The sequence below is a fragment of the Sciurus carolinensis genome, chromosome 13 (genome assembly GCF_902686445.1).
Source record: "Sciurus carolinensis chromosome 13, mSciCar1.2, whole genome shotgun sequence".
In the NCBI taxonomy this organism is placed as follows: Eukaryota; Metazoa; Chordata; class Mammalia; order Rodentia; family Sciuridae; genus Sciurus; species Sciurus carolinensis.
In genome coordinates, this window is record NC_062225.1 from 74,447,375 (window position 1) to 74,461,945 (window position 14,571).

Consider the following 14,571-nt stretch of genomic DNA (forward strand, 5'->3'; position numbering starts at 1 on the left):
TTTTAAAAAATAGCATCAGAAGTACAAAGTAGCATAGATTAAGACCAGTGCTTCTCAAACTGGAGTGTACATCAAAATCAGTTGGAGAATTATGGTGCAGATTCCTAGGACCCTCCTTTGGGATTTCTGGTTCAGTAGATCCAAACTTGAGCCAATAACTTGCACTTCTAATAGATATTGGTGAGTGATGATGTTCTAGTTACTATACCTTAGAAACCACGGGTAAGACATTGCAATAATAACAGAAGAACAAAAGGAACCCAAATACCTATCAGCAAAGTCTGGTGGGAGAAATTATGGAATTCTGAGAAGTTAATAATATTTGATCTCTTTTTTTAAATAAGTGAATTAAAATATCAATGTAACCAGGGAATCCCATTTTTATGTATATGTAGAAAGCACCAATCAAAAATAAATAAATGAGCAAAAGGAATATCAGTGGTATAGAGGAAGGAGAATTGGGGAAGGAAATGTGGGAGGCAACAGGGACTGAAATGGAATAAATCACAGTCCATGTATTGTGATTTTGTCAAAATGAACCCCTCTACTATGTATAACTAATACTCTAATAAAAAAAATCGTGAGTCAGTGGTAGAGCGTTTGCCTCCCATGTGTGAGTCACTGGGTTCGGTCCCCAGCACCACATAAAATGAATAAAATAAAATCAAGGAATTGTGTCCATCTACAACTAAAAAAAAATTTTTTTTAAATTTGTGTAGCTATATATAGTATTTTCACCGAAGGAAAAAAGCAAAAATGCAAATTAATAATGGAAAGATAAATAAAACTAATAAAAATGATTTTCTATAGGGAAAGAAGTATAGTCAGGGAAAGGGATCTAGACTTACATGAAAGCCAAGTGTTTTATAGCTTTACATAATTAACATTTTAAATGTACTTTCTAGAAATGAGAAATAAAGGAAATTAAAATGAATCTTTTATATAATGACATACGTAGGTGACTATGGATAGGAGGGAGATCTAGTGTGGGAGATCAGACAAAAACCTTAAACTGCATTTATTAGTCTTATTTTTGGTAATTATATTGGTATGGTTCCTTTGAAACCACATCTATAATAGAAACAATATAGTATTACCAAGAACTAGAATTATCAGGAGGAAAAGAAATATAAAATCAGAAAAGTTAAATGGCAACACTGTATTCTTACTTTGAAATTTAGTATCTAAGCATGAGTTTAGTATTCTCTTTCTAAAACAAGGCTTGTTTTTCTGTTCCAATCACTGATAAGTTCTAGAACCACTGGTAACTCATTGACAGTGAACACATCTAATGTGCAGAGTGTGGTTTTTCAATACCATTTTTTAAATTTTCTTCCCTCTATTCCCTGCCTTTTTTTTTTTTTTTTTTAAGTTCTGGTAGTCTGCCATGGAGCTACATTCCCAGCCCTTTTTAGCTTTTTATTTTGAAACAGAGTCTTAAGTTGCCCTTCCTGACCTCAAACATGGAATCCTCCTGCCTCAGCCTCCTGGGTCACTGGGATTACAGGCATGGACCACCATACCTAGCTTTCAATACCATTTCTAATTAAGTAATACTAGTGTTCTATGGCACAAATGTAGCTGATCCAGGTTTGCCGAGGACTTTCCTTTTTGTGTCGGAAAGCAGCAAGTGCTGCCGGACCATGTCTCAAAGATAGTTAACAACTTTGGATGTTTTCAGTGCCAAATTTTAGTAATTGCTTTTGATTTTGATATAAATATGTCTCAGTTAAAAATGAAATACTTAAAAAAATAAACTCATTAGTTTTAGGTACTTGTATTAGTTTCCTGAGACTGCAAATTACCATAAATTGCGTGGTTTAAACAACAGAAATTTGCTCAGTTCTGGAGACCCAGTGTCTGAAAGCAAGATGTCATTGGGGCTGTTCTCCCTACGGAAGCTTTTGAGGAGAATCCGTTCCTTACTTTTTCTAGCATCTGGTGGTTGCTAACTTGCCTTGCAATCACATTATTTCAATCCTTGGCTCTATCTTCACATGGCCTTCTTCTCTGTGTCTGTCTTCTCTATGTATCTCTTATAGAGACACTTTGTTGTTGGATTTAGGACCCACTTGGATAATCCAGGTTGATCTTCTCATCTCAAGATACTTAATTGCATCTGCCAAGACCCTTTCCCCAAATAAAGTAACATTCACAGGCTCTGGGAATTGGATGTGGACATATCTTTTTGGTGGCCACCATTATCAGCCCACTGCAGGTACTTATTCATTATTCTGAAAATAAGATTCAGAACTTGATTCTGTATTTGTATAGAAAAATGTAAGGATGATAGCAAATCAGATGATTTGGTTATCTCTGAAAGTAGATTTAGAGGGTTTGGAATAGAAAGAGAATTTGTGTCTACCTTAGAGAGTAGTTATGTGAGTTCAATGAAATCCTGTTAAAATCCACCCAGGACAGTTTTAGGCACATAGAAGTACTTGGTTGCTATTCTTAATAAAATCGTATCCTTGAAGACTTTTTTTTTTAGCCTCGAAAAGGAATCGGGAGAGAGAAGTTTTTCAATACATGCCTAACTGGTGTTTGCTGTTTGTAATTCTGAACCCTTAATATTTAAAAAGTTAAAACAGTGTTAAAGTTTCATAGAAGTGGAGACCAATACTTGGCATTAAATCAACTCTGGGAGTAGTTCTTACTGATGAGTCTTACAATTCCCATTATTTATTTCAGTAGACTTAGTGATAAGCTTGTGGTTTCATTTGTTAGGAAGAGTTTTACCTTAAGGAGGAACATTCAAGTCAGTTTATCCTGATAATTACAGGTATCTTTATTGTTTCATTTCCAGGCTACCAAGTAGATTTATTTTATTTTCTATTGTCATTATTTTGGTTGGTTCTTTGGTTGGTTTTCTGTTTATAATGAAAGCAATATTTGGGGAAGGTGAGGAATATATATTCTAAGATTTCTGTGAGACATGACAAAGTGAAAAATTCATTGAATAATCACGGTTTTAACTTGTATTTTCATTGTGTTCCTTTAAAAACATTCAAATCAAAAAGATAAGAACAAGTGTTGGCAAGGATGTAGAAAAAGTGGAACCCTTATACTATGCCACTGGAATTATAAAATAAGAGCAGCCATTTTGGAAAACAGAATTGCAATAAGACCCAACATTTCCACTCCTAGAAATAAAGTGAAGAGAATTGAAAACAGAAAAAGTACACTTGAAAACTTGCACACTGGCAGGCATGGTGGTACACCCTTATAATGTTAGCTATCCAGGAGGCTGAGACAACAGAATTGTAAATACTAGCCCAGCCTGAGCAATTTAGCAAGACCCTGTCTCAAAATGAAGTTAAAACAGGCTGGGGATGTAGCTCAGTCTTGTAGTGGATAGAGCGCTAGTCTAGCACACTCAGAATACTGGGTTCAATACAAGGTACTACAAGAAAAATCAACCAACCAACCCTACTTATGAATGTAACATCATTCATAATAGCCAAAAGGTAGAAACAATTCAAATGTTCATCGGCTGATTATTTTTTAAATGTAGCATATGTGTATGATAGAGTATTACACAACAAAAAGGACTGAAGTGTTCACGTATGTTATAATATAGATGAGTAGTCAAAACATGCTTTATGTAAAATCCAGTCACAAGAAGCCCATATTTTATGATTCCATTATATGAAACATGCAGAATGGGCAAAGCCATACAGACAGAAGGTGGATAAATAAGTGCCTAGACCTGGGGACATAAGAGGAGGGAAAGAAGAATGACAGCTAGCAGTTATGCCATTTGAGGGGGCAGGTGTGGACAATGATGAAAACTGATGGTGGTGATGACTATACTAAAAGCCATTGAATTTTATACCTTAAGCAAGTAAAATACATAATATGTAAATTATATCCCAGTTGTTTTTCAAAAATTGGGCAACATCAGAGTACACTGAGGATATGATTTCTTTTTGCTGCTCAGCTGTTTCCAAAGTTATCCAGTTTTATTTTGGATGATAAATTGCATTGAATCATTTTTTTAAAATATCAGCTTTATTGTACGTCAGCTCTTTGCCATATATAAACCTTTTCGTAAAAGTTGGGATACAAAACTAATGCTAAATTTTCTTATTGTTGGGGCTGGGTTTGTGGCTCAGTGGTAGAGCCCTTGGCTAGCATGTGTGAGGCACTGGGTTCGATTCTTAGCACCACATATAAATAAATTTATTAAATGAAGTTCCACTGACAACTAAAAAATCATTTAAAATATTTTTTCTTAATGTTGTCAACTGTTACTGTGTATTTCTTGAGAAATTTAAGTAAATTGAAATACTGTATTCCAAAACTTACATATTCTAATAAACTGTACTTCTCCATTTTCATGTTGGTTTCCTACCAATACATATATGATATCTTAAAGCATATGGGCAATACAGGATGCCAATTTGCCAACAATGTCTATCTGAAAAGAAGATATTAGTAAACATGACTTTTAGGAGTCATCCCTAAGCAATATGTTTATAATTTTCTCTCTTTTTTTTCCTTCTTTGTCTTTAACAAGTCTAAATCAGCTATTTCTGTGTTCTTCCCTAACATAAAGAGAACTAACATCCTGCCACATTTTAAAGAAAATAAATATAGATTTATGTAGTATTTTTTTTATAAGAGAATAGACTCTTAAAGGAAGAACCTTCCTTCATTTATGACTCGGGTTTGGCCAGGCTTTGACCGGCTCCATAGAACAGCTCGTGAGGAAGTAGAAAGTGGTTACATCCTATACAAACCCATGTTGCATCCATTAGAGAAGTCTTCAAATGGCATCTCACATTGATAATCTTAAAACTACTGTTGATTGAAGAGGTGAAGGAATGCAAGGATTAAAACTGTGATAGAGTTTTTGAGGTGGAATGGCCTTATTGCATTTGTTTTAAACTGTCAGCTCAAGACTTTCTTCTGTATCATGTTGTCATAATTCATCTTAAGGATTACTTAAGAGTATAGGTACTATACAGAGCATCCTAGGATCTTTTCTACCTTCTATCTAATTTGATGAGCTGTGATTTATACTCTTACCTCCTGCTGCTTCAGTTCTATTGGAAATTTAAAGAATGAAAATTAATACATACTAACACCCATCCCTTCCCCATCCTATCATCCTTCACTAGAGCTTTCTGAGGAAATAAACTGAAAAGGGAGGCTGCTATAGAAAGAACTCCAAAAAGAAGATCCTTTCCAAAAGTGTTTGGTCACAGTTCTTAACACAGGTAGCAGCAAATGATCTGGGGAAGGAATGGTGCTGGATATCAATGCTGATAACAAAATTTTTCATTGTCACTTTTTCCCTCAGTATCGTCTAGACTGTCACAGCCATCCTCCCCACATTCAGGCTGCCCATCACCCACCATTCCAGCAGGTAAAGTTATTTCTCCATCACAGAAGCACAGCAAGAAGGCTCTAAAGCAGGTAAGCTTTGCTACTCTGTGTATCAGAAGGATAATCTCACACGATAACATTGCATGACTCTGGCAGTCATTGGAAGTTCCATGAAAACTTTTACATTAGGCCTTTTTTTTTTTTTTTTTTTTTTACATTAGACTTTTTTAAAAGGAAAATTTTATGCAGTATCCTAATTATTTGTACTTCTGTGTAGAATACTCATTGTAGATTTTTGGTAGATAACTTTTTTTAAAATTTATTTATTATTATTATTATTATTATTATTATTATTATTATTAATATTTTTAGTTGTCAATGGACCTTTATTTTAATTTATATGTGGTGCTGAGAATCAAACCCAGTGCCTCACACATGCTTGGCAAACACTCTACCACTGAGCTCTCACCCCAGCCTAGTAGATGACTCTTTATCACAGTTTTGAAGTTCCTAACTTGTTCCTAGTTTGCTAATAAGTTTGTGGGGGGAGGAGTGTGGTGGGGTGCTAATCATGAATAGGTGTTGAATCTTTCAGGTATATTTTCTTTGGAATTTATTTAGATAACTAGGTAGATTTTTCTCTTTTAATCTGAATTGCACAGCTACATTTTCTAATATTATGCTATATGTAACTGTGAAATACTCTATATGGTCATTACATGTTTTCAATATGTTACCAAATTTTATTGTTAATATTTTAGTTTAGATTTTATAATATTCTTATATTATCCTGGAGCAATTTTGAAATCATGATTGCTCTAGCATCATAAAATAACTTGTATAGCTGTCTTTTTTTAGATTTTGAAACAAAAGTTTAGAAATGATCTTAGGTTCCTAACTTTATTAAGTCATACTAAAAATCATTTTCCTAGTATTACAGTGTTACATCTTCTTATCAGTCTTTTGATTTTCTTGGGGTTTTTTGAGCCAGTTTTGGAACCTTAGAAAATGATTCATTTCATCTAATTTTTTCAGATACTGGTATAAAGTTGTGCAGTGTTCTTTTATGTCTCCTTTTTGTTCTCAGAGGTATTCATTTATACTGTATCTTCTTTTTTCTCAGTACTACGTGTCAGTGTCTTATTGGACTTTTTGAAGAACTAGCTTTGGATTTTTTTGAAATGCAAATCCTCAATAAATACAAACTCAGTAGTAATTTAAGCAAACGTTAAAATGACAGGTTACTTATGTCTTCAAATTCTGGTACAAATTAAGGGCTTAATTATCTCAAGCATTGACAAGTGTGCAGGAAAATGTTTACTGATTTGCTCGTGGAATATTTTACTATAGCCACTTTGGAGAGGAATTTCACAATATCTGTTAAATTTTAAATGCACATGCCCCAGGATTAAGCAGTTGAATATTTTGAAACTTACATTGGAAAAATACATATACATAGAAAAATATTTACATGTAAGTTTATAATAACAAACTTGGAAATAGTCTTATAAAATATTTATTTTATACATGTATAAAATAAAATTTCCTAATTTACATATATTAGAAAATTCTGTAATGAACAATCATATATCAATAAAATAGACAATTATATAAGATTAGAAGTTTATTTTGTGCTGAAGTTGTGCATACTTTACATAGGGAAAAGTCACCATGACTATATAATACTGAATCATTAAAATTAAGTTTTACTATAATATGTAAGGCACAAATTATAAAAATATACACACAGCCACAAAACAATACTATGTTTTTAATAGAACCATAAATATATATGTGCACACATATATATATGTAAATATGAAAAAAAGTTCAGTAGGGAAAAACAAATCAATGACTCTGGTTACCTTTGTGCACCAAAGACGAGAGTACTGGTCAAAAAACAATTTAGCTTGAATGAAATATTAAAAATATATTTGTGTATCATGTATATAATCAAAATTAACAGAAAATTTTAAAGTTATATAAGTTTTAAAATACTTAAGTCAAAAGTACTTTTGTGAAAAGCTACCCATAAATTTGATGAAATTGATAACTGCCTGCATGGGTGTCCTGTGGCATTTGTGGCATTTGTGTTTTTATAAATTTTTGGAAGATTATAAGAAATTTAAGATGCTTCTTTTTTCAAAGGGAAAAGGCAAGCATTTGAAAAAAATCCTTACTAATTAATGACATATATGCTACTGTGGTATACTTTTATAATCTTAAGAATTAAATATTGTGTTTTCTTTGGGGAATATCAGTGTAGTATGTAAACTAAAGTCTTTGTCTCCAGTGTGTGTTTTTCATAGTACTCATAATTACTATTAGTTTTTATTTACCACAAATGTTTTAAAATAGAATTAGAAACAGAGTTTGTAAACTACTAAGGTAGAATAAGAACTGTGCATAATTCTTAATTAAAGGGTTATAAATTATTCTGCTTTCGTAATGTTTGTGAATTTACACAATCACAGCAGAAAGAGGTTGGGTGAGTTTTGCATTAACCTAGAATGACAGTGGGTACTGTGACAAGGGTACTTTCCGCCACTTGGAAGGCCTGTGGATATCTTATGGTCTAATTGCAAAGAAAAATAGAATAAGCCATAATCATTGGTCACTGTTTTACACATTGTGCTTCTGTCTCACTCATTACAAATGTAGGTGAATCTAAGCCAGATATCCAACTCTCCTTTTCCACTGTCAGCTTAGAGCAAGGAGATCAATTGTTGCCAGTGTGCTTGTAGTATCGTGGAAGTTATAGTTAACTCTACATTGCATCGTGTTCCTGAAGGTTAAAGCTTGAAAAGGGCAACTTTTCAACAAAGTGTATTGGTCAGCTTTTTGTGGCTGTGACCAAAATCCTGATAAGAGCATCTTAGAGGAGAAAGATTTATTTTAGCTCATGGTTTCAGAGGTCTTAGTCCATTGTCAGCTGACTCCAAGGCAGAAAAGGCATGGCAGAGGAAAAGTGCCTAGCTCATGGTGACTGGAAAGGAGAGAAGAAGGAAGCTGCTAGAGACTGGTATCGTCTAAGGCCACACGACCAGTGACCTACTTCTTCCAGCCATATCCCCACCTGCTTACAGTTACCACCCATTAGTCCAGTCAGCTATCAGTGGATTAATCCTTCACTGATGAGGTTAGAGCCTTAATCATTGCCTGAAACCCCTATCTCTGAACCTTGCTGCATTGAGATCCTGCTTTCGAAACATGAGATTTTTGGGGGACATTCCAGATTCAAACCATAACACAAAGTCATTTTCAGGAAAACCTGGAAATTGCTTTTTTATTCTCTCTCTCTCTCTCTCTCTCTCTCTCTCACACACACACACACACACACACACACACACACAAACACTCTTAACCTTGAATAAAAAAGTTGTCTCATATTTTCCTGATTAAAAATCGGAGGGTCCGGGGAGATAGCTCAGTCAGTAGAGTGCTTGCCTAAAGCCCTGGGTTCAATCCCCAGCACCACAAAAAAAAAAAAAAATAATAATAATAGTAATTGGAAATTTCCTGGGTTTTGTTCATTCTAAATAGTATTACTAGGTATATTCTATAAATTAAAAACCTCAGAGAAATAAAAATAATCTCAAGTAGCCAGAAGGAGCCACACTATTCTTAAAACTATTACTTTCTAGTTTTCCTTCCCTTCTGTTTACTGCATTATTGTAAATTGCTGAAATTTGGTAAATAGGGACAAGTCTCATTATTCTTACACAAGATAACTCAAGTAGTTATTTACAACCTTTTTGCCAAATGTAGTACCTCTGAAGCATGTAAGTAAGCTGAATATTTGCATTTCTACATAGTGTTGATGCAAATAGGGCTATTCTTGGTACGGGGCTTAGAATTGTTTATAGAAATAATAAAAAAATACCATTCTTTTATTATAAGATTCCTGAATCCTTGATCCTTGACTTATTGGGAATTTTTAAGTTCTAAAAGATATTAATTGACTGTTCCTCACATTTATATATAAAGGAATAATACTGGCAAAATTCCCAACTCTAAGGATCATTGACACCTCATTTAATTTGTCTAATTTAGGTTTTTATTTGCTCTGATAGATTTCAAAGAAATGGAATGATGAGTTGTGTGCTTCTTAAAACTTAAAAAGAAATCATTTACTTTTTATTACTAAAAAGTAATTTATTTATTATAGTCAGTTTTTTCTTTGTAGGCTTTAAAGCAGCAACAGCAAAAGAAGCAGCAGCAGCAATGCAGGCCAAGCATGTCCCTCTCCTCCAACCAACATCTTTCTCTCAAATCTGTCAAAGCAGCCAGTGATCCTGCTACTGCCAAACCTGGTAGGTAGTTTGGGCATTTTTTTTCAATGGAAGTTTCTTATTCCCGTATTTTCATGTTGGTGTTAGAAATTTATGTACTGCATCATTTATTTTTGAATTGTATATTTATTTATACAATCCTGTGCTGCCAAATTTTCAATATAAATTGTTTTAAAATAAATGGAGTTTTTCTGTAAACTATTGTGTAGTTATTTAAAAGTTTATAAATGAGATTAGCATGATGTAAGAAAGAAATCAATGATGAATTTCCACTGTCTAACCCAATAATATTTGGAAGCATAAAATCAGTAACATTATAAATCTTCTGTTTCTAGTAGGGTCAAAGTAAGCTCTTTACCAGTTCTCTCCTCTTTAAAAGTAAGAGGTTTTAATACATAATACCTTTCAGTTTCTGTTGGATGTGTTAACAGGCTTTTGGATTTTGTGCTTACTTTGTTTGTAATCTAAACTGGACTGGCCTAAAGACTGTATTATCTTACATAAGTCAGTTTGATGCCATAAGCTGATTCTGTGAAATTGCCAAAAAATTCTGAGTCTTGCAGAACTTTGCCTTTTTTTTTTTTTTTTTTTTTTTTTTAAAGAAAGGAGATTTATCACCAAAAGTAAGAAGTGTGCTGGGAGGAAGGAAGGAATTTTATTTTATTATTTTTACTTCAGTTCTCAGACTCAGAACACATTAGCCAGGGCCAGAATTTTCTCATATATAACTTCATTAGTTCACATTGAATGATTGATTGATTTCTGTCTGTAATTTCAGTGCCACTACTCTTTCTTATTGTTTTCCCTAGCAATATGGGAAGGAAAGCAGTCTGATGGACAGTCAGGCAGCCCCCAGAACTCAAACTCCAGCTTTTCTTCCTCGGTTTAAAATGGAAAGTCCCTTACTAAGCTTGGGAAAGAAGTCTTTCCAGAGGTCTGACAGACTCCACACAAGTAAGTTTATAAAGATTTTCATTTTCATTGCCATGATTTGTCAGTTATAGATTCAAAATTCATCAGCCATTTGACTTACATTTAGTACATGATTTGGGTTATACAGCAAAGATTAGACATAATTTATTTTTTTTGCTGATACAATGACTCTTTTGGTTGTTTTTTTTTTTTTTTTTTTTTTTTTTTCTGGTGCTGGGAATCAAACCCAGGGCCTTGCACATGCTATATGTGTTCCACCACTGAGCTACATCCCCAATCTGACATAATTACTTCTAAGAAATGAAAAGAAATGAGGACAGAATTAATGTAGTATGTCTTTTTCCTGTGGTTTTTTTTTTTTAATACCACGTTCACCTTTGTGCTCTTAAATATCTTCACATTCTTCCTGTCCTCCCCTTATCAAACTTTATTTCAGAGAAAAATCTGTCATCAGTCATTTCGTGGTTCTTTCTTTCTACCAGTAAGTTGCTTTGTCCTGAATTACTTACATGTTATTTCTGTAGATAGGAAAATAGAAGGACTTATAATTAAATAAAACAAACTGAACATTTTTTCTCACTTTCTTGGAACTCCTACTAACATAAGAGTATGAAAATACAAGAACTGAAGAGATGATGTATTATAGAAGAGAAAGTTGAGGTGAAGGGTTTAAAAGAACCAGTTTGATGCTTCACCTCAGCAGAAGACAGGAAATTTATTTTGAGGTGAAATTGAATCCAAGACACTACATTTTAGGGACACTACACATAGCTGAGGACAGATGTTGAGGCATTGTACTGAAATTTGAGAGATCAAGTTAAATACGAATACTAAGAAGTGATTTTCCTAGTTGGTGAATCAGAGATAGAGAAAAGGTAAGAAAATTGAAACACCAATCCAGGTTGTCCATTGTTCTAAATAGTAAAACTATTAAGAAGAACAGAAATTGAAAGGGAACCAAATGTGAAGAAAGAACATATGAGAACATCTTAGAATTGAAAATCACAGGACTCCAGATTGAAAGTCGAAATTAGATGTAAAGAAACATAAAAGAACTGGGTGCAGGGCTCACGCCTACAATCCCAGTGACTCAAGAGACTGACGCAGGAGGATTGCAAGTTTGAGACCAGCCTCAGCAATTTAGTGAGACCTTAAACAACTTAGTGAGATCCTGTCTCAAAATATAAAAAGACTGGGGATATAGTTCAGTGATAAAGAGTCCCTGGATTCAATCCCTAGTACCAAAAATAAAAACAAAACAAAAAAGTATACCAAGATACATTATTCTGAAATTTGAAAACATCAAGGAAAATCAGACAATTCCAGAAAGACAAAAATGCTTTTCATTAAAAGATTCAAAAATCAAGATTGCACGTTTATTATAGTACTATTTACAATAACCAAGAAATAGAATCAACCTAAGTGTCTATCAACTGATGAATGGTTAATGAAAATGTGGTATTTATATACACAATGGAATATCAGACATAAAAGGATGAAATTGTCATTTGTAACATCATGGAAGAAACTGGAAGCCATTCTTTTCAATGAAAATAAGACAGGCACAAAAAGACAATGCTGCATGATCTCATTCATGTGGAATCTTTAAAAAGCTCATCTGATAGAAGTTGAGAGTAGAGTGGAGGTTACCAGAAGTCAACAGGTAGAAAGTTAGGGCTAGTTAGATGAAATAAGTTTTGATGTCCTATTTGTGTCAATTTAAAAATGATTTTTTAAAATATTTTTAATTGTAGATGGACACAGTATCTTTATTTTTTTATGTAGTACTGAGAAATGAGCTCAGTGCCTCACATGTGCTAGGCACGTGCTCTACCACTGAGCCACAACCCCAGCCCCTTAAAAATGATTTTTAAATATCATATATCTTTTCATGGAAAGACATGCATGACATATCATTAAATTGGTCGTAAGTCATAGGATTAAAAAAGAATTGGGTTTACAGGCATTTCAGTAGCTACATGGGAGATAAAAAGTAGTGTAGGTGGTAGAGAGCACATGCTCATAAGCTCTCATAAGGCCCTGGGTTCTCTTCCCAGCACCAAAAAAGGGCAAAAAACAGTGCAGCGCCGCTACACATTCTGAGGGAAATTTATTCTATGTTCATTTACATATTCCAGATCCATTCAAACTATTAAGTGTAAGAATAGAATTAATACTATTTCCAGACAAATGTTAAAAAGAGTGGGGGTCTTGATTCTAGTTGTATTGTTAATTGGTACTTTCTCTTATAGGCAGTATTTCCCATATATAAAATGAGTGTAACTTTTTTATTTTTTTACAGACTGCATTTTGATTCATTGTACACAAATGGGGTACATCATTTCATTTCTATGGTTGTGCTCAATATAGATTGATAGCATTCGTGTAATCATACATGTACATAGGGTAATGATGTCTGTCTCATTCCACTATTTTCATACCCCACTCCCTCTCATTTCTCCATTCTTCTCTCACTCTTCCCCCACCCCCATTATATATCACTATCTGAGTGTAACATTTGATAATCAGTTCTGCTAAAAGTATTCATTTGTCAAACAAAACTTACAGGAATTATGCTAATATATCAAATACAGGTTTTGAGCCTTAAGAATATGATGACAAGCCAAACAAAGTTTTATTCATTCAATTGCAGTAGAAATGTGGAGGTACAAAATTGAGAAAATTTCTTTCATGGAAAACTAGGAAAAATTAACCATAAACTTAGAAAGCATAGGTGTAGTTTAAGTTAGATCTAATGACTGAGAAGTAAATCAATGTTTTTCTTTTGTGGAAGTGAGTATTGTAAGAACTTTTACAACATAACCGCAATGAATATTTTCAAAATTCATGGAAAAACTTATATATTTTATGTAAAATGATAAAAATTAGATGAAATATTTTTAAGCTAACATTGATAAAAGTTAGATGAAATATTTTTAAGCTAACATTGGTAAAGTTTATTTTAATGTCAGTAAAGTTGATAGTATGTTTTTACATCCCAGATTCAGAGGAAACACAACTTAGATTTCAAGTGTAATAGAATAAATAAAGGCAACTTAAACTGAAACAAAATAAGGTTGACTTTACCAAAATTTAAGATGAGAACTAGCCTGCTACTCAGGCACATAAAAGTGTTTTCTCGGTACAGTTTGATTAGTACTAGGAAATAATTTACAACTGCTTCTCAGTCACAAAATTCAGATTTTAGCTACAGTCTGATTCAGATGTGGAGATAGAATAAATGAAAAAATAGTAAAAATTACTCCACAATTGCTGACCCTCCAATTCCATGAGCTGCAGTGTGGAAAAGGAAAGGTAGGCTGATGCTTTCTAGTCTATACAGGTACTGTATTGTTTTGTTTTGTTGGTGGCTGGGGATTGAACCCAGGTGTTTAACATGCTAGGCAAGTGCTCTACCACTGAGCTACATTTCCAGCCCTGCAACATTGTTTTTACAAATGGATACTAGTAATCATTGACATGATCATCAGTAGGGATAAGTTAAATCACAGTACAAACTTTGGAATGTGATACATACAGCTTTTTTAAAAGGAAGTCTGAACTGGGCATGGCGGTACACACCTATAATCCCAAGGTTCCTAGTTCTTTCCTTTCTGCATTTTATAGATATTATCTACTCTGTTCTTAATTCCTTTGTTGGGAAGAAGTTTACTGCCATTTTGTTGATGATCTTTATGAAATCTTTACCTTCCTCTTACTCTTCTGGTGATGTGAATCAAACCAGGGCCTTGCACGTACTAGCAAGCACTCTACCACTGATCTATAACCCCAGATCCTCCTTGTCTTTTTGTCATAATGGGGATTGAACCTGCAAACACTCTACCACTGAGCTACATCCCCAGCTTGTTTTATTTGTATTGTATATTTCTAAAGGTCTCACTTTTTAAAAGTCTCTTCATTCTTGTTATGCTTGTCTTTGTAATTACATTCTTTATTTATTTAAACATTTTATGCATAGCTGTTCTGTATTCTACATATCCGATAACTTCAGTAC

General features: G+C 33.6%; 1 protein-coding gene across 1 annotated transcript in view; it reads left to right on the forward strand.

Moving 5' to 3' along the window:
- Positions 1-14,571, forward strand: part of Asxl2 (ASXL transcriptional regulator 2) — a 137,193-nt gene that overhangs the window by 104,358 nt on the left and 18,264 nt on the right. Inside the window, 4 exon segments of the mRNA XM_047522996.1 lie at positions 5,306-5,421; positions 9,518-9,644; positions 10,433-10,509; positions 10,511-10,577. Of these exon segments, the coding sequence (XP_047378952.1) occupies positions 5,306-5,421; positions 9,518-9,644; positions 10,433-10,509; positions 10,511-10,577 (387 nt within the window).